At 43.9% G+C, this 20,092-nt stretch overlaps 1 protein-coding gene across 1 annotated transcript; it reads right to left on the reverse strand.

Annotated features, from left to right (window-relative positions):
- Positions 1-12,410: 12,410 nt before the first annotated feature.
- LOC101084373 (olfactory receptor 9-like) lies at positions 12,411-13,451 on the reverse strand. The gene has a single exon (XM_003988906.1). It carries the CDS (start codon positions 13,449-13,451, stop codon positions 12,411-12,413), a length of 1,041 nt encoding a protein of 346 aa, XP_003988955.1.
- Positions 13,452-20,092: the final 6,641 nt, after the last annotated feature.

A 20,092-nucleotide genomic window follows, 5' to 3' on the forward strand; every position in this document is an offset into this window, starting at 1 on the left:
AAGAACTCAGGCGATATCTGTTCACTCACTGACTACTCTTCCTTCCAGCCTTCAGGTGTTAGATATAAACCTCAGCTGTCAGAAACCATGCAGCACCTCAAAGAAATAAGGCTTCCTGGCAGAAAGTGTTAGAGTTAAAACAGAGATAAATCTATATCTTACCTCCTATTCCATACCCCAGACTCACTATCAGAGCATGGGTAATTAGGACAAGATAGAATAGAAGGCAATGCTGTTCATGAGAAAGAACATTTATAGGGAAGAGCATCTTCTAGATGGTTCTGAATCCCTGAGCAAGGTGATTGCTGTGTCTATACAAATAGTCAGAATTCTGTGTCAGTAAGGAAGGCAAATTTCTATAAAACTGACACCAACTAAGTGACTGACCCAGAGCCCATGAAGGAGTTTGCCTGGCCCTTCGATCTAGTTTTCTCCCAGAAACACGCTGCAGTCTTATGATCTGAGGCCTTTAAGAAGAGAGAGAGAGTTATTTCCGCTTGAAATATTCTGCATAAATATTTTTCCTTGCCTTTCCCCACCCTTGATTTATGACATCATCCACAATGGGCCATACAGTGTCCATCTGGACAAGAGGATCTCCCTGGATTCCCTGTTCCCCTCCCAGCGTGCACCATCAGCTTGATCCCATTCCTCCTTCACCAGTACCTCAGACTGGGTGAAGCCCTGGGGCCATCCTGGAGAAGACCAAAGAGTAAACATTTAACACTCATTGTGGTCACCTAACATTTGACCCTCTCTCAATGTTTGGAGAAATCTCCTCTTTAGAAGTCTGGTGGGCAGAGGAACCACTTCCTTCTGTGCAGCTGAGAATGCTTCCCAGCCCTCCAGGACATGACCTAGTTTCACCAATCATTGCACTTGTGCCTAACTAGCTGGTGCTCACAAGAGACAAGGAGCAGCACTCTCCCCCAGGGGACAACAAAAAAGGCTGCAGCAGCAAGTTTCTGGCATAGAAGTGGCATCTGGTTCCTGGTGGCCATACCAGTGCTTTCCTCAGCTGATCAGGTGATGTTTGGAAGTTACTCCTAGAAGCTTAGTCCCTGGGATGGTCCCCATCTCTCTGTATTTTATTAATCAATTATTCTTCTGCTTCCTTATCTAGGTAGCTTCTGTCATTGTCAAGAATGTTGACTGATGCAATCCCTTTGGAGGATGGAAGCATCAGAGGGAAAACCTTAACCCTGGTGTACTTGGAATAAAATGGTCTAGACTCTGTTTAGAAAGACCAGCTAAGGGGTGCCTGGGTGACTCAGTTAGTTGAGAGTCCAACTTCAGCCCAGGTCATGATCTCACAGTCCATGAGTTCAAGCCCCACATCAGGCTCTGTGCTGACAGCTCAGAGCCTGGAGCCTGCTTTGGATTCTGTGTCTCCCTCTTTCTCGCCCCTCCCCCCCACTCACTCTCTGTCGCTCAAAAGTGAATAAATGTTAAAAAAAAAAAAGAAGAAGAAGAAGAAGAAGAAGAAGAAGAAGAAGAAGAAGAAGAAGAAGAAGAAGAAGGGCACCTGGGTGGCTCAGTCAGTTAATCATCCAGCTTTGGCTCAGGTCATGATCTCACAGTTCATGTGTTCAAGCCCCCATCAGGCTCTATGCTGACAGCTCAGAGCCTGGAGCCTGCTTCAGATTCTGTGTCTCCATCTCTCTGCTTCTCTCCAACTTGGACTCTGTCTGTCTGTCTGTCTCTCAAAAATAAATAAAAACATTAAAAAAAAAAAAAGGAAACAAAGACCAGCTAAAAGGAACTTGGGGTCAGACAACATCCGCAAACAGTTACAGAATCAAGGAGCCCACAGCTATATGGCACTCCTGATACTCAGAAAAGACCTGATGAGGTCCTTGCTCTCATGGGGCTCCTAATATAATGGGGGTGGTCATGAGGAGAATGGAGTGGAGAGAAAACAATCCAGCAGAGCCATATAATGAGAGTCATTATAAAAATGTATAATCATGCATTGGAAGGTTAATGATTGATAACAGTTTGAGGGTATTTCTGGAAGTCTTCCTGGAAAAAGTGGCCCACTGCCATACTTCCAACCTTCCTCACATAATGGCATACACAGAAAGTGCTAATATTTGAATGGCACGCTGGAATAAACTGAAGGGGTTTCCAATCAGGGCTTGATGGAAAAAAATTCATTGCACTGTCTTTTTACTATATAATTATAAGGCAAATAAAATATACAGTAATACAGAAGTTTTTAAATATTGGTTTTACATAAAACTTCCAAATAAAATATTTATATTTTTATAAGAAATTGAGCTTGTTTCTGTAAACATAATTTTTATATTAGATTTTGTGCTTGAAAATGACTGAATGGGGACGCCTGGTGGCTCAGTGAATTAAGCGGCCAACTCTTGATTTCAGCTCAGGTCAGGATCTCACGGTCAGTGGGTCATAGGAGCCCTGGTCCAGCTCCATTCTGGGCATGGAGTCTGCTTAAGATTCTCTCTCCCTCTCTTCTGTTCCTCCCCCCACTTGCACAAACTGTCTCTTTTTCTCTTTCTCTTGAAAAAATAAAAAATAAAAATAAGAAAAATGACTAAATGCCTCCTGATCAAGATCTTTAAGTACTGATTTCTTAAAAATAACTGATAGTCACCATCAAAGAAAACTACTCACATAAGTGGGTGATAAAAAATGGAAAGTCTTCAAAGTCATTCAAAATTTTGCAGTAATTAGAATTATATGCAAGTACATATTTATATTTACTAGCTCTTCCTTTTCTTTCATTGACAAATGGTAATTTTGAAAAATTTTGTCTCAGTCAGTTAAGCATCCTACTCTTGATTTTGGCTCAGGTCATGCTCTCACAATTTCATGAGTTCGAGCCACGTCAGACTCTGCGCTGACAGCACAGAGCCTGCTTAGGATTTTCCCTCTCACTCTGCCCTTCCCGTGCTCGCGCTTTCTCTTTCTCAAAAATAAATAGTAAATTAAAAAAAGAAGAGGAAATTTTGTAATAATGAAAGAGTATTTTGTATCCAATCATACTTTTTCATGTTAAGTATTTCAATACAGTAGCATTGGAGCCCTAATGTGCAGAATGCACATGCATTGTTACAGCAGCCACCATGAGACCAACTTAGCTACCACAGTGGGGCCAGCAGGTAACAGACAAAAGTATTGGATATACATGAAGACAAGTATTCAGGACCACTATGAACAGCTGACCTCTCAGGAGGCCCCCTAAACTCCCCATCCTCCAACCCATGAGGGCCACATCTTGGGCTGCACTCTATGCTCCTTGAGCACATGAAAGTCTAGCTCCTTAACAGCTCCATGGGCCTCTTGTCCACAATGAGCAGCAGACACTCAGGAGCTGGCTGCTGGAGTAGACATGAAGATAGCAGAGCACCTCCTGGGCTTCCCTGAACAGCTATGGCTATGGCTCATTTTTCTTTCTCAGAGTTACCAAACCCCACTCCCTTTGGGCTTCCCCCTGAGGAGTCCCAGGCAAGGCTGTTTATGGCCAGATGCAATAGGCTTGGGAGCTGTGTCTATTCTGAGACCCCACAAATGCAGAAACCAAGGGCTTAGGGGATCATTCTCTTACAGAACACTTCCAATATGAGTGGCCCTCCAGTGTGTGATAATGCACCCTTTAGGAAGTTCAAGGTTTTTATTCAGAAAATACTATGTCAAACTGTGTGCCAGGAATACAGGGCAGAGGAGAATAAAACACAAACTAATGGGGGAAGCAGGCCAAATAATAAGCAGTTACAAACTTATAATTTTCAATAGATGTGTACCAAAGATAGCAGCAAGACAAGATGATAAGGAGCAAAGAAGAGGTCCTGAATCCAGTCTGAGAAAGATGGAGAAGGCTTCAGGGAGGAGAGGATATTTTAACTTAAATCTGAATAACAAGAAGTTACCTGGAGTAAGAAGAAAGGGAAGAAAATGTCCAAAAGGCCCAAACACTATAAGCCATAAGTCATCCTTTACAATCTAGTATAGCAAGCAATGGGGAAGTGACAAGACAAGAGGGAGAGATAAGGGATGACCAAAATTGTGGGGGTGTGAAGAGGTTCAGTTAACCACGCATCTGTCTCCATTTTGGGTTCTCTCCTAACTAAGAAAATATATTGGTAATAGATAGGGAGCAAAAGATCAGCTTTATTACTGAATTGGAGGATATGGCTTGAACCCAAGGTCAAAATGAGCTTCCTATTCCCCACGTTTACCATCACCCCCCAGGTACAAGTGGAGAGTCTGTACAAATTACAAATCAACCCAAACAGGCCTACCCCTGAGCTCACCATCTGAAGGGGGAAAAAGTGTATGCAGCCTCAAGCAGGGCAGCCTGAGAAAGAAAGCCAAAGAGGGCTTAGGCCATGCATGGGCAATATGCTTTCTACAGTATCAGCAGTAAGTTCTCCTCCTCCCCAGAAGAAGCGGTGAAGTCTTGACAGAAAGGCAGGAGATGTCCCCACCCTTGTTCCCTTCTTTGAAAGGAATTTTAAAAATCCCCTCATTTTGTGGAAAATCTAAGGAACGGGATAATAGATGTGCTCCCACCTCCACACAGTCTAGATCATGAAGGGTATTGGGGGTCACTTACAAATCTGGGGACTCATCCTGAGTTGACAAGATGGGATTTGAGGGGTTTTTAATTTTTTTAATGTTAAATTTATTTTTGAGAGAGAGAGAGAGAGCACATGAGAGTGGGGAGTGGGAGGCAGAGACAGAGGGGGACAGAGGATCCAAGTGGGCTCCATGCTGACAGCAGGGATCCTGACACAGGGCTCAAACTCACAAACCATGAGATCATGCCCTGAGCTGAAGTCAGACACCTAACCAACTGAACCACCCAGGTGCCCCGGGATTTGAGTTTTTAAAAGATCATTCTAGTCGCGATGTGAAGAATAGATAACAATGGCAGAAAAAGAGCCAGAGACCACTAATCAGTTTCTTAGGGCATCCCACTGTAAACCACAGATTCTGCTCTGATCATCTGAAGCAGAGAGGAATTGATCAAAGAAGACTTAGTAGTGCAGTCTCCAAGGGAAGCAGAGACTCAAGGTCCTCGGCCACACATCAGGGATGAAACTCAACACTCCACAGGGGCATTCCAGCATCCATACCATTGACACCAGACTCAGTTCACCCAACACTGTCCAGTGCATCCTGATGACCCTCGGGCCCTGACATCAGAGTTCTGCCACAGCTGTCCCCATGAGCCAGATGCCTTCTCCACACGCTCTCCAGACCATAAATTCTACATCCCTCTGCCACATCAACTCCAAACCAATGTATGACTTATAGTAGAACCACAGTCACATGCCAGTGCCCTAGCTACAAAGGTAGCTAGGAATAGAAGTTTTCTGGCTACTACTTTGGAGAAAGGGGACTTAGAAGGCAGGAAACTTCCGAAACATTAGAGGGGTGTTTGAAAGATAGTGAAAAGACCAAAATAAATAAATAAAATAAAAGACAAATGTCTACCACTTACAAATCCCACTGCTGTAACTGGAATCCAGATGATTCCAGCACACTCTCCATTGAAAAGAAGGGGTATACAGTGCAGTGACCTGGTAGAAATTTGAGGCATAAAGGAAGTGATTAGGGCCTAACCAGAAGCACAGAAAGGCATTTAAGCCAGAATAAACAGTAATAATAATAGCTAATACCATTTTAGTACATACTGTACTCATATAATAACATGATAATACCCTCTTGACTAGTGATTGTCTTATTTAACTCCCATAAAAACCTTATGTGGTAGGCAAAGGGATGGATCCTGATTTTGTGGGACCTAAAGCTTATATAATTTGAGATGGCCCTATTTAATAAAATAAACAAAAAACTATTAATATAAAATTAGGCACAAATGTTTATTTAAGATGAGAAAAGAAACTGGAGTGCCTGAGTGGTTCAGTTGGTTAAGGGTCCAACTCTTGGTTTCAGCTCAGGTCACGATCTCATGGTTCATGGGATCCAGCCCCATGTATGGCTCTGTCCTAACAGGGTGGAGCCTGCTTGGAATTCTCTCTCCCTCTCTCTCTGCCCCTCCTCAGCTCTCTCTCTCTCTCTCTTATTTATTATAAATAAATAAATAAATAAATAAATAAATAAATAAATAAACAAGCATTAAAAAAACTTCTTTAAAAAATATGAAAAAAAAGGGCACCTGGATGGCTCAGTCGTTAAGCATCTGACTTCAGCTTAGGTCATGAACTCATGGTTCGTGAGTTTGAATCCCACATTGCGTGAGCTCGAGCCCCACTTCAGGTGAGCTCAAGCCCCACTTTGGGCAAAAAAAAACACAAGCCCCGCTTCGGATGAGCCCTGCATCTCTTTCTCTCCCTACTTCTCTCCCTTTCTCTCTCTCTCTCTCTCTCTCTCTCTCTCTCTCTCTCTGCCCCTCTCTCACTTGTGCCCGTTGAATTGTATCACCCTCTGTACATTGGGTATAACATGATCCACCCAGCCTAAAGCTAGGCATTCTCAATAGCACTTCATCAATAAGTGATAGTGTTACTGTATGTTAACTAACTGGAATTTAAATTAAAACTTTTAAAAAATAAGTGGTAATGTTAAATTCAGATGGAGCCCAAGCACATCCTGGAGACACAAAAAAAGTTTCATCTACCTCCTTCCCCAGAAAATCATGCCCAGTTCATTCATAATGAACCTGTGAATAAAATGGCTGTCATGGCAAGAGAGGAAGCCATGCATGAACTTGACAAAAGGGGCTTCCCTTTACCAAGCGAACCCAGTTACCACCACTGCTGAGAACAACTCGCCATTTACTTTGAGTTGGTGGTTAAGAGCTTTGTGAGAGACAAATCTCCACCCTGGTATACAAAAGACAGTAAGGCCAAAATATTGGCTTTCCCTAAAGTCTGGCAGCGAAGACACAAGCCTATGACCTTAGTTAGCCCTAGTGCTAGACTTTAAATTGAGTGCGAGTGATACAAAGAGTGGAGGAAAGTTTACAACTCATTTTGGTGATGGCAGCAGTGCCATTCAGGGCCCATAATCAGCAGAGCCACACAGTGCCAGAGGAGTCACCAATAACCAATGGTGGCAGTGCTAACAACCTCCTAATCAGACCACTCTTGTGGTGTGACCTTAGCTGTAACTCTGGTCTCTAAACTTCTCTTTGTTCCTAATCATTTTCTAAGCCTGGTTCTCCAGGATTCCTATAGCTCTGTATGACACCAGAGTTCTTTTTTCTCCACCCCAGAGTTGCTCACTTGCTACCCTTTTCCTACTCCTCCATGGCCCATCTCTACTCACAGTGTGCATCAAGATTTCCTAATTTCCAAATCCCCTCTCTTCAAAAGCCCACACCCCACTTCTCCTTACCTTTTTCAACATAACACATTTTTTTAGAGAAGAAAGAGAAGGAAAGAGGGGCAAAGGAAGAGGGAGAAAGAATCTTAAGCAGGCTCCACACTCAGTGCACAGCTGGACTCAGGGCTCTGCCCTAAGCATGCATTCTGCATTCAGGCCCTCAACGTAACACATTTTAGACTTTCCAGCAACTTTAGAAGAATTTTTTTTAATGTTTATTTTTGAGAAAGAGAGAGAGAGAGACAGAGTGCAAGCAGGGGAGGAGCAGAGAGAGAGGGAGACACAGAATCTGAAACAGGCTCCGGACTCCCAGCTGTCTCGAACTCACAAACCACGAGATCACGACCCAAGCCAAAGTCGGCTGCTTAACCCATTGAGCCACCTAGGTGCCCCTAGAGGAATTCTTTTCAACGGAGAAAGTCCCCAGTTTTTAAGATCTAAAAACCTCTATGTGGGGTACCTGGGTGGCTCAGTCTGTTAAATGGCCTGCCGACTCTTGGTTTCAGTTCAGGTCATGATCTCACACTTTGTGCATTGGAGCCCCACATCAGGTTCTGACAGCACAGAGCCTGCTTGGGATTCTGTCTCTCCCTCTCTCTCTGCCCTTCTCCTGCTCATGTGAGCTCGCTCTCTCTCTCTCTCTCTCTCTCTCTCGATAAATAACTAAACTTTTAAAAAATCTCTATGAAAGTCATCATAGGGGCACCTGGATGGCTCAGTTGTTTGAGTGTCCAACTCTTGATTTCAGATCAGTCATGATCCCAGGGTCGTGGGATCAAGCCCTGAGTTGGGCTCTACACTGAATATGGAGCCTACGTGGGATTCCCTCTCTCCCTCTGCCCCTCTCCCCTGCTCTCTCTCTCTCTAAAATAAATTTTAATTTTTTTTCAAGAAATAACAAATTATAATAGTAGCAATCATAGTAGTAATCAAAATAGATTAGTTTACACTTCACTATTTGCCATGCACTGTGCGAAGCAATTCTCTTATATTTATTGACCCAGTCAACAAATGTTTTCTGAACATCCACTATATGCCAGACACTAGGAATACACTGGTGAACAAGACAGGCAACATTACTGCCTTTATGGGACATATATTTTAGTGAAGGGAGAGAAACCACAAATAAATAAACAAGTTGATTTCAGATCATGCTAAGTGGTCACGTAGTAAAGAATGACTGGAGGAGGCTACATTTAATCCTTACAACAATCCTGTGAAGCATAGAAACTTTTGTAATCATTATTCTACAGTTGAGGAAATTAAGGCATAAATATGTTAAGAAATCTTCCAAAGTTTCAAAGATGGTAAATGACAGTCAGGATTTGATCTTGGACCTGCTCCACACCAAAGCCAAACTCTAAAGCATTATGCCATAGTGCCATTTAAAACCTAGCCTTCCGGTCAACCTTCCTTAGCTAGTTCTATATTCTCCTTGACTTTCCAGTGACATAAGAGACCCCATTCTACTCTTTAATGTCCTCGATTCACAAGGATTGACTTGGGCTCCTCCATCTTCAGAATCCTATATCCTCCTTTGCACTTACAGGAGGGCCAACATTCACACAAGTACTCAGAGTGGGTCTCTGGTCAAACAAAGGACTCATATCATAGGAAACTACTCTATTTCCCAAAGGGCTTCCTTCTTCCTTAATGGAGGTGATCAGAGTTTTCTACTTAACTCCTCATCTCCAACTGCAGTTCCAGTCCTGCTCAAATAACACGTGGGACTAGAGTTGCCAGATTTAACAAATAAAAATACAAGATGTCCAGTTAAATTTGACTTTCTGATGCACAGTGAATAATTTTTTATGTAACTATGTCCCTAATATTTCCTTTAAAAAAAGATTTTTGGGGGGCTCCTGGGTGGCTCAGTCGGTTGAGCGTCCGACTTTGGCTCGGGTCATTATCTCGCGGTTTGTGAGTTTGAGCCCCATGTCAGGCTCTGTGCTGACAGCTCAGAGCCTGGAGCCTGCTTCAGATTCTGTGTCTCGCTCTCTCTCTGCCCCTCCCCTGCTTATGCTCTGTCTCTCTCTGTCTCAAAAATAAATAAAACATTTAAAAAATTTTTAATATTTTTGTTGTTGTTGTTGTTTATTTATTTGGGGGGAAGAGGGGCAGAGAGAGAGGGAGAGAAAGAATCCCAAACAGGGCCCATACCCAGCATGGAGCCAGACTCAGGACTTAATTTCATGACTGCAAGATCATTACCCAAGCCAAAATTAAGAGGCGAACACTCCACTGACTGAGCCAGCCAGGCATCCCCCAAATATTTCTTTCCCCAGAAAGATAAAACAATGCTAAATCCCTGCGGCCAAATATTTTATGGGACATACTTATACTATAATATTGTTCGTTGTTTATCTGAAATTCAAATTTAACAGAGCACTCTGTATTTTCCTGATAGTTCTAACCAGGAACCCTGAAAATAGGGGACCTCAGCTTCCTGAAATTATGGTCACCATCTCAAGTGAGAAAAGCATGAAACCAACTTGGGCTGAGCCAGTCTGATTTCATCATATCCTCTTCTTGTCACAACCCCAGCTCAGAACAATGGAGAAAGAATTGTCTCCCCTTGTCTTGTTCAGACACCAACTCTATCAGGAAGTCATCCTTGGTTTTGACCGTGATGCCCCATGTTGCCCTCTCAGTCCACCTCTGTCTCAGCCAGCCGTTGGCTGACTGAGGGAAAGTGGGTTCTTGTCTTCCTCATCACATTTTTTCTGCACTATAAGAATATTAAATATCCACACCTCTCCATCTTTCTTTTCCCTAGGCCATCTAACACCAACACACTCCTCATCCTTAATCCATCAACTTCCTTGCCCTGAACATTGGACAGCCCTCAACTGAGCTGCAAAAAAATAAGAATTCTCTTGGAAGGCAATTTGGCAATATGTTTCAAAAGCTCTAAAACTGTATGAGTTTTTACCCAGCAATTCTATTTCTAGAAATTTGTGCTCATAAAAAACATAAGGTAACAATACAAAGACATAAGTGCAATGATATCTATCTCGGCAAAATTTATAACAAAGATTAATTCCAGGGGCGCCTGGGTGGTTCATTTGGTTAAGCTTCTGACTCTTGATTTCAGCTCAAATCATGATCTCACAGTTCATGGGATCAAGTCCTGCATGGGATACTGTCTCTCCCTCTCTTTCTTTTTTTTTTTTTTTAACATTTATTCATTTTTGAGAGACAGAGTGTGAGTGGGGGAGGGAAGAGAGAGAGAAAGACACAGAATCCAAAGCATGCTCCAAGCTCTGAGCTGTTAGAACAGAGCCCAACACAGGGCTTGAACTTACAAACTGTGAGACCATGACCTGAGCTGAAGTCGGATGCTTAATCAACTGAGCCACCCAGACGCCCCTCCCTCTTCCTCTCTTTCTGCCCCTTCCCCACTCATGGTCTTTCTCTCTCTCTCTCTCAAGATAATAAATAAACTTTAAAAAAAAAAAAAAAAAAAGGAGGGGGGCGCCTGGGTGGCGCACTCGGTTAAGCGTCCGACTTCAGCCAGGTCACGATATCGCAGTCCGTGAGTTCGAGCCCCGCGTCAGGCTCTAGGCTGATGGCTCAGAGCCTGGAGCCTGTTTCCGATTCTGTGTCTCCCTCTCTCTCTGTCCCTCCCCCGTTCATGCTCTGTCTCTCTCTGTCCCAAAAATAAATAAACGTTGAAAAAAAAAATTTTTTTTAATAAAAAAAATAAATAAATAAATAAAAGACACATCTCTGGTCTGCAGTTTGTCACCAAGAAACTGGAGCTGTCCTTTTTAAAAATAAATAAATAAATACACTTTAAAAATATTATCAATTCCAATAGTAGGAGTTGCTTAATATTGTAGTATGTATCCATATATCAATACTATAAGGATATTAAAATCACACTTTGGAAGTCTACTTATATGGTAAAATGCTACCATATAGTTTAGTAAAGTGGAAAATAAAGGTTATAGAACAACCTAGACAATAAAATCCCATTTTTAGTTTTTAAAAATATGTTTATATACATATATAGAGGGAAACCAGAGTACAATAATTTCCCAAGAACATTAACGTCAAAATGGTAATAGTTATTTTCTTTTCTTCAGAATGTAAAATTTTCTGCAATTAATAGTGTTAATTTTGTAAACTGAAAATCAATGCTATTTTAAAGGCCCCATTTATTGTGTCTTGAGAATGATTTCCCTGTTTATACTGGCCCCTCCTGTGGCTTATTGCTGAAAGTAAGTTAACGAACAAGCAAGAACTGGCTTCCCAAGAAAAGTAAAATGGTGCCAGGTCTCTCTATCCAGCATATTAAGGTGGACTCCAAGTAGAAATAGTGGACAGTTTACAAGAAACAAAGGCATCATCTTGGGAGTCAAGGCGCCAGACTGGACCTTTTGATCGGTCAGGGGAGAGAAATCATATGTGCATTTTTACCTTAGAACCAGAGGAGAAAATAGAGAGCAAGTCAGGCAGCAGGTGAGAAGGAAGCTAAGTAGAAAATATTAACATCTCAGGGATCCCAGAATGGCAGTTGTAAATGAGCAAATGCTTCCAGACCTAAAGCAACACCAAGCAAGACTTGGTGCCTGAGCTTCTGAGCCAGACAAGCTACGCCCTGCTTCTGTTCCTTCCCTGCCAACCCAGTCACACAGATCAGACCTTGCACCTGGACTGAAAGAGCTCCTGCTGTACGAAAGGCAACTGATATGAACGAGAAAGGCTTGCAATGAAGAGTCTGGGAGAAGAGAGTTATCACCAGGAAGCATGGTCCCACACAGTGCCTTGAACCTCAGAAAAGAGCAGAAATTGCTCAATTATCGCACAAAATGGGCACAACTGCCCTCTTTCCTCAACCTTCCCTCCAGTGTATGTTTTTGCAGCTCTGCACCTACAAACAAGACAGGTCAAGGCCATAAGAGGAGACCCCAGAAGCAGAGCTCTGAGAAGCATGTCAGTGGCTTGGGCCCTCGAACTGGGCAGCCCAGGGAACCTCACACTCACAATGCAGAGCAGGCCAGATCCCTGGGGACCGAGGGTCCTAGCTTCTCCCTCCTCTGAAAACATCCAAGGATCAGGCCCTTATCTTCAATAACTCGAAGGAATCAAGGGCTCCAAAGGTATCTCTTCACAAGCCGCCTCATTGCCCCCGTGACCTCCTTGTTCCTCAGAGTGTAGACAAAAGGGTTGAACACAGGAGTGACAACTGTGTAGAAGAGAGCAAGGATCTGGTCCGTGTCCTGAGAGGAGCCTGCCCAAGGCCTCATATATGCAACAGTCCCAGTCCCAAAAAAGAGTATGACCACAAACAGGTGGGAGGAACAGGTAGAGAAGACTTTTCGACGTCCCTGGGATGTTGTGACCCCAAGGAGGGTGGCAAGGATGCAGGCATAGGAGGCTACGATCAGTAAGAAGGGGGTCAGGATAAAGGCTATTGTGACGGCAAGATTGCCCACTTCGCCCCAGAAGGTGCTGGCACTAGCCAGCCTCAGCACAGGCAGGATGTCACAGAGGAAGTGGTGGATTGTGTTGGCACCACGGAAGGGCAAAGTGAAGATGAAGAGGGAGTGAGTGGTGCCTGTAATGATGCCCATGAGGTAGGAGGCCCCTGCCATGCTCACACAAGCTTCCTGGTTCATCAGAGTGGTATAATGCAGTGGCCGGCATATGGCAGCGTAGCGGTCATAGGCCATGGCAGTGAGCAAGCAGCATTCAGCAATGCCAAAGAGGGCAAAGAAATACAGCTGGGTGAAGCAGCTGGCAGGTGAGATGGTGGGGCAGGAGGCGAGGAGATCAGCCAGCATCCTAGGCACGACGGTTGTGGTGTAGAGGATTTCCACCATGGAGAAGTGGCGAAGGAAGAAATACATGGGCAAGTGCAGGGCACGGTCTGCCAGCGTGAGGAGGATGATGAGGGAGTTGCCCAGCAAGGTGACCAGGTAGATGCAAAGCACCCCCCAAAACAGAGGACCCCGAAGGGGACCAAAACCCGAGAACCCCAGCAAAACAAACTCAGTTACTGCTGTGCCATTGCCACTACCCAAATTCTCAAGTCCAGACTGGAAGAAGGAGCCGGGCAGGGGCTCATGCAGCACCAGAAGGCAGCCAGGCAAAGGCAAAGGCTCCTGCTGCAGCAGGAAAGGCATGAAATAGCCTACAGGAACATTCCAGTTACCAGGAATGAGATGGGTGAGCACCTGAGCCGGTAGCAATTCCCTCCCAGAAACTCCCTCAGAACAGAAAGAAAACAAACCAGAGGAATAGAGGGAGAATGGCAGGCCTTCCTTAAGCCTGGGAACTGGAAAGACATCAGGGTGGTCCTTCTATTCACTGAGTTCTGGGTTCAAGGAGCAAAGAGCTGGTACAGGTAAAAGAGCTCCCTTTGAGAAAGTCGTGGTGAAAATGGGCAGAAAGATGGGTGAGCAGACAGAATAAACAAAGCTAGCAGCAAACTGGAAGAAAAATAGATCAACCATGAGGCAGAGGAACAACTGGAATGGGAACAAGAGAAAGAAAGAGAAGGCACAGGATCACAGGCTAAAGAGAGAAGGCACAGGGTGCTTTTACCTACAGATGAGTCCCCACAGCCCTCAGGATGCCCGCCTTGGCAGCACATCAACAGGTGCTCTGTCCCCCCCAAGAGCCAGATTCCCAGAGGATGGGGAGGGAAAATAGGCAACGGAAGCTAAGGAGAGTGTTAGAGTCTTTTCTAGGCTGCAAAAAGTTTATTAAGAATTTCAAATAATTTACGTAAATAGTCCACCTTCAAGGAGGGGAAGGATAACTCCCCACTCCTTAAGTGTGGGCTACATATAGTGACTTTCTGGAAAGAAGGTGACAAAAGAGTAACTTTACAGAGGAGCAACCTGACAAACACCACCTCAACCAAGTAATAATCAGCTTGTCAAATCATGTTGATAGTATGTACCTTTGATCTCGTGTGATGACAATGGCATGTCACTCCTGTGGCCTTTCTCCAGAAACCCATAACTGCAGGCTAATCATAAGAAAAATGTCAGACAATTCTAATAGAGACACATGCTACAAAATATCTGACCAATACTCCTCAAAACTGTCAAGGAAGGTCATCCAAAACAAGGAACATCTGAGAAACTACAGAGCATAACAACTAAATGAAATGTAGTATCCTTGAAAGGGGGAAAAAAAAAAAAAAGAGTATTGGGCCAAAACTAAGGAAATCTGAACAGAGCGTGAATCTTAGTTAATAATAACATATCAGTATTGGTTCACTAATTGTGACTAATGTATCATACTAATATAAGATGTTACTAATAGAGGAAACTGGACACGGAGTATTTTTTTTAATGTTTTATTTATTTTTAAGAGAGAGACAGAGTGTGAACAGGGGAGGGGCAGAGAGAAAGGGAGACAGAATCCAGAGCAGGGTCCAGGCTCTGAGCTGTCAGCACAGAGCCTGATGTGGGGCTCGAGCTCAGAAACTGGGAGATCATGACCGGAGCCCAAGTCAGGCATTAAACCAACTGAGCCACCCGGATGCCCCAGACACAGAATACTTGGGAACTAGGTGTACTATCTTTGTAATTTTTCTGTAAGTCTAAAACTATTCTTAAAAATGTTTATATTTATTTCATTATTTAATGTTTATTTTTGAAAAAGAGAGAGAGACAGAGCATGAGTGGGGGAGGGGCAGAGAGAGAGGGAGACACAGACTCTGAAGCAGGCTCCAGGCTCCCAGATGTCAGCACAGAGCATGATGCAGGGCTCGAACTCACAATCCATGAGATTATGACTTGAGCTGAAGTTGGATGCTTAACCAACTGAGCCACCCAGGCACCCCAAAAATGTTTATTTTTAAAAGTTTGTTTTTAAAGGTTAATTTATTTAAAAAAAAATTTTAAATAGAAGTGAATTTATTGACAGAGAAAGGTGTTTACAACATATTATTACATGATAAAAGCAGGGCTAAAAGACCAATAAATTCTTAATATAAAATATATATCAGATAGATAGACAGATGGAAAGCAAAGTAGTAAATGATAGGCTCTGAATGAAAAAGATGTGGAGTTTGTGTGTGTGTGTGTGTGTTGTTTACTTTTTAAATATGTTTTTGATCCAATGATCATACAGCAGGAAAAAATAATTTATAAAATATTAAAAGAAAAAGATGAAATTTGTTTTAACATATTTTGATATTTAAAATTTTTTAATGTTTATTTATTTTTGAGAGACAAAGAGGGACAGAGCATGAGCAGGGGAGGGATAGAGAGAGAGGGAGACACAGAATCCGAAGCAGGCTCCAGGCTCTGGGCTGTCAGCACAGAGCCCCATGCGGGGCTCAAACCGTGAGATCATGACCTGAGCAGAAGTCCAACACTCAACCGACTGAGCTATCCAGGCGCCCCTAACATATTTTGATATTTTTATTTTTAAATTTTTTTTTCAACGTTTATTTATTTTTGGGACAGAGAGAGACAGAGCATGAATGGGGGAGGGTCAGAGAGAGGGAGACACAGAATCGGAAACAGGCTCCAGGCTCTGAGCTGTCAGCACAGAGCCCGACGCGGGGCTCGAACTCACGGACCGTGAGATCGTGACCTGGCTGAAGTCGGACGCTTAACCGACTGCGCCACCCAGGCGCCCCTATTTTGATATTTTTAAATGTAATTTATTTTCAACCAATGATGCCTACTTACACCTTTGGAAATGTTTTTATTAATAGTTTGATTATGCAATTTGAATTGGTAGTGAGTGTTTCTGAATATTTCAAAAGCTGTGAGTGGAACACTGCGATGGACACTTAGGTTGTTTTCAGATTTATGATGTTCCTACAATTTCCAATTTAAAAGAGTTACAAATAAAAACAGCAGGGGGCATGGGAAGTCTGGAAAATGACCCCAAAAGGTAGATTTTTTTTTCCTGAAGAGTGCACAATTCCCGAGTTTGTTCAAAATGGGATCGCATCGCCCCCCATGTGGTGAATCTCAGAATAGCCACGTTCTGTCTGCACAGGACGGAAGTAAGAGCTTCTCAGTTGGTAACCTCCTAGGGAGCTTCTCAGTTGAAATCTGAAATCTGTCCCTGTACTCAAGAGAGCAGGGAGAGTTGAGAGAAAGAGACAGCCACTCTAAGCTGGTAGGTGGCATTTTTAATAAGCAAAGGGAACTTACAGATGAGGCTTGTCTTGGGCGACAGCAAAGCGAATGGATCCCTGCACCTGCCCGCTGCGCCTTAAGAGTTTATAAAGATGCCCTAACTGGGTTTAGTCACGAATTCCGTGCAGGTGTTCTCAACACATCACTATCTCAAGGCTATGTCCTTAGAGCAGTCTCTGGGAGTGGGAAAGGCAGGTGGAACCCACATTCCAAGAATAGGAGCAGGAGTGAGAAGCCTGTGATCACCCAGGTGCAGCTGACTGGTCAACAGGTGGTCATGTCTTTTCAATGACCTTCTCCAACGGATCTAGAAAAGCTCATTTGGTTTACCCAAGATCACTCAGTGAATTAAGGGCAGAGCTGAAACCAGTAATAACATGTGTCATTTATAGGGCATGGCATCGGTTGCATAAACCACCTCTCTTAATCCTGACACAGTGAAGTTCCATTAACCCCACCCTACAGTTGAATGGGTGAGAGAGATGAAGTGTCTTGTCCAAGGTCACACAGCCTGATAGCAGCAGAGCCAGAATTCAAACATAGTCTATCTGCCCCCAAAGCCAGTGTAACTGAACACTGTAAACCCAGTCTCTGTCAAACCCAAAGCCTATCCCACTTGTCTTTGCAAAGTGTCTGCATCTACATCACAAAAGAAGATGCCTTGGAGACAACTGCTCTAATCTCTTCTTGTTACAAACGAGGAAACAAAGACAGAGAAGGGATAGATAGGATTTTTCCACAGTCACCCAGGGACAGAGCTAGGGCTGAGGCCAGGTTTCTCATCAAATGTTCTCTCTCAGCCTTTGTTTTACCTCCCAATCCACTGCAACTCTGTGTACATGCGTGTGTGTGTGTGTGTGTATGGGTCTGTGTGGGTGCACATGTGTTCCATGATTGCGTGCAGGGACCACCCTACTCATAGGAAGAGTAACCATGAAAACCCCAGAGTAATCCCCACCAGTAACAGGAGCTTCTCAAATCAGCACCTTCCCATTTGTAGAGCCTTGAAGTCAATGTCAAGACTTAAGAGTTTAAAGGAAGAAAGGATTCATCAGTGGCATAAGGCACCACAAATGGAGCCCTGAAGGGGACTAAGGGTGCTTCAGTGGTGCAATAACTCAGGTATATACAGTTGATCCTTGAACAATTTGGGGGTTAGGGGTGCCAACCCCCACCCCACGGGCAAAAATTCACTTATAACTTTTGATTCCCAAAAACCTTAATTACTGATAGCCCACTGTTGACCAGAAGCCTTACCAGTAACATAAATAGTTGACTAACACCTATTCTGTATGTTACATGTATTATATACTGTATCCTCACGATAAAATAAGCTACAGAAGAGAAAATGTTATTAAGAAAATCATAAGGGAGGGGTGTCTAGGTGGCTCAGTCGATTGAGCATCAGACTTCAGCTCAGGTCATGATCTCACAGTCAGTTGTGGGATTAAGCCCTGTACAAGGCTCCATGCTGGGCATGGAGCCTGCTTGAGATTCTCTCTCCCTCTCCCTCTACCCCTCCCCAACTCGCACACACACATGCACATTTGTGCTCTCTGTCTCAAAAAAAATTAAAGATTAAAATTAAAGAAAATCATAAGGAAAACACATTTGTAGTATCATACTTAAAAAAATCTACATATTAAGTGGACCCATGAAGTTCAAACCCATCTTGTTCGAGGGTCAACTGTATTTCCCTGAAGTACAGTGTACAAGGCTCAAAAGGACACATGAGGCCATTAGGGGGTCAGACATCCTATAAATAGGCAGAGCTCAAACCATAAGCCCCTTCTTTCCCCAGGAGAAGAAGCCCAGGGAACCAAAATAGGACCTACTTCAACCAAGAAGCTTAGCCTCCTCCATGCTCCTGCTTCAGCACAGAATTCAGGGTCTGAGCCTCCACACGGACCCTGTGGAGGGGGAGCAGGTAAACTGAGATAGGAGCAGAGATGGTAGAAAAAGTAGCACTGAACAGAGAGGAGGAAGCATGGCCACAGCCAAGGGAGGAACATCCCTGATGCCCCTGAGGTGGAGGTGCCCCAGCACCAGTGAGCCTGTGCCAGAGCACTCGAGGACAAGATGTGAAGCAGCATAGGACAAAGACCACAGGCCCTATGAAGACATGTACCACTGACACAGAAGAGCCACTCAGGTAGGATGTTTTCCACCAGGTACATATGTAGGTGAGATGATTTCCACCAAATCAGATTTCATGTTCCTGGAAAACTCTTGTTAGTTGTTCCTCTGCTTGAGAATCTTTCTCTACCTACTTCTCAAGTTCATATCCTGTCTACCCCTCCCGGCCCAGTACAGACACACCTCCTCCGAGAAGTCTCTCCTGATTCTCCCTCAGAAACCACATCACTCCACAGCTTTCCATGTAGTATTATCTCAAAACTTAGTAACTTGAAACAACAAATATTTATTATCTCCTGGTCTGAGTCAGGAGTGCAGGTGTGAATTAGCTGGGTGTCTGTGGCTCTCACAAGACTGCAATTAAGACTTCAACTGGGCTGCCTCATCTCAGGGATCCAGTGAGAGAGGGTGTGCTTCCAAACTCACCTACAGGGCTATTGGCAAGCCTTAGGTGCTTACTGCTTGAGGACCTCAATTCCTTGCCTTGTGGGCATCTTCACAGGGCAGCTCACTCTGTGGCAGCTGCCTACCCTCTAGGTGAGGGAACAAAGGAGAGAGGGAGAAAGGGAGGAAGACCAAAGTCACAGTCTTTTGTTGCCTAATCTCAAAAGTGACATCCCGTCACTTCTGCTGTGCACTGTGAGTTAGGAGTGAGTCACTAACTCTAGCCTGAAAAGATCCAGGGTACAAAAAGACTGTGACTTCAGTTTTCTCATTCTCTCTCTCTCTTGCTCTCTCAGTCTGAGGGAGGAAATCTGCCATGTTGTGAGCTGCCCGGTGGAGAGGTCCACATGGCAAGGGATGACTATCTCCATTTACTCAAGGGAAGGGGGTTACATGAAGGCTCAAGCACCAGGAGGTGAGGGTTGCTGGGGGACAGCTGAGGGGTGGCTACCCCACGTGCAGCTGGCACAGTGGCATTACCTGGGCAGCTCCTGAGCCAAGCACTAGGCTGAGTAATCACTTCAGTCAAATCCCATCATCCACCTAGTGAGCCAGGCATTATTATTACCTCTTTACAGATAACATGCTGAGGCTAAGAGAGGTGATGTGTGTGACCTGCCTGAGGTCCCATTAGTCAGTGACCCAGCCAGGATTCAAACCCAAGCTCTGACCCAATCCCATGTCTTTTCTACCTCAACTGCCTGCCACTGCTCACTTTTCAGGTTAGATTCTTGGCTTCACCACCTATGAGCTGTGTGACCTTGGGCACATTGTTTAACCTCTCAGAGACTTGTTTTTCTCATCTGTAAAACAAAGATAATTCGTACCTCTTAGGGTTATTGCAAGAATTTAGTAACATGTTTGAGAAGCGTGTAGCACAATGTCTGGTGTATAATAAAAACCAGCATCATATCACATGAATTGGGGAGATAGAGAAGGGGAGTTTACTATATCCATTTCCACCCTGGTCTGGGAAGACAATAAAATTTCAAAGCCATTTTTAAAAAGGTACCCAAGACTGGAAAAAGTATGGGATCAAAGGAAAAATGTCTTGAAAGTTATTACTTTAAGTG

The sequence above is a fragment of the Felis catus genome, chromosome B4 (assembly GCF_018350175.1).
Source record: "Felis catus isolate Fca126 chromosome B4, F.catus_Fca126_mat1.0, whole genome shotgun sequence".
NCBI lineage: Eukaryota > Metazoa > Chordata > Mammalia > Carnivora > Felidae > Felis > Felis catus.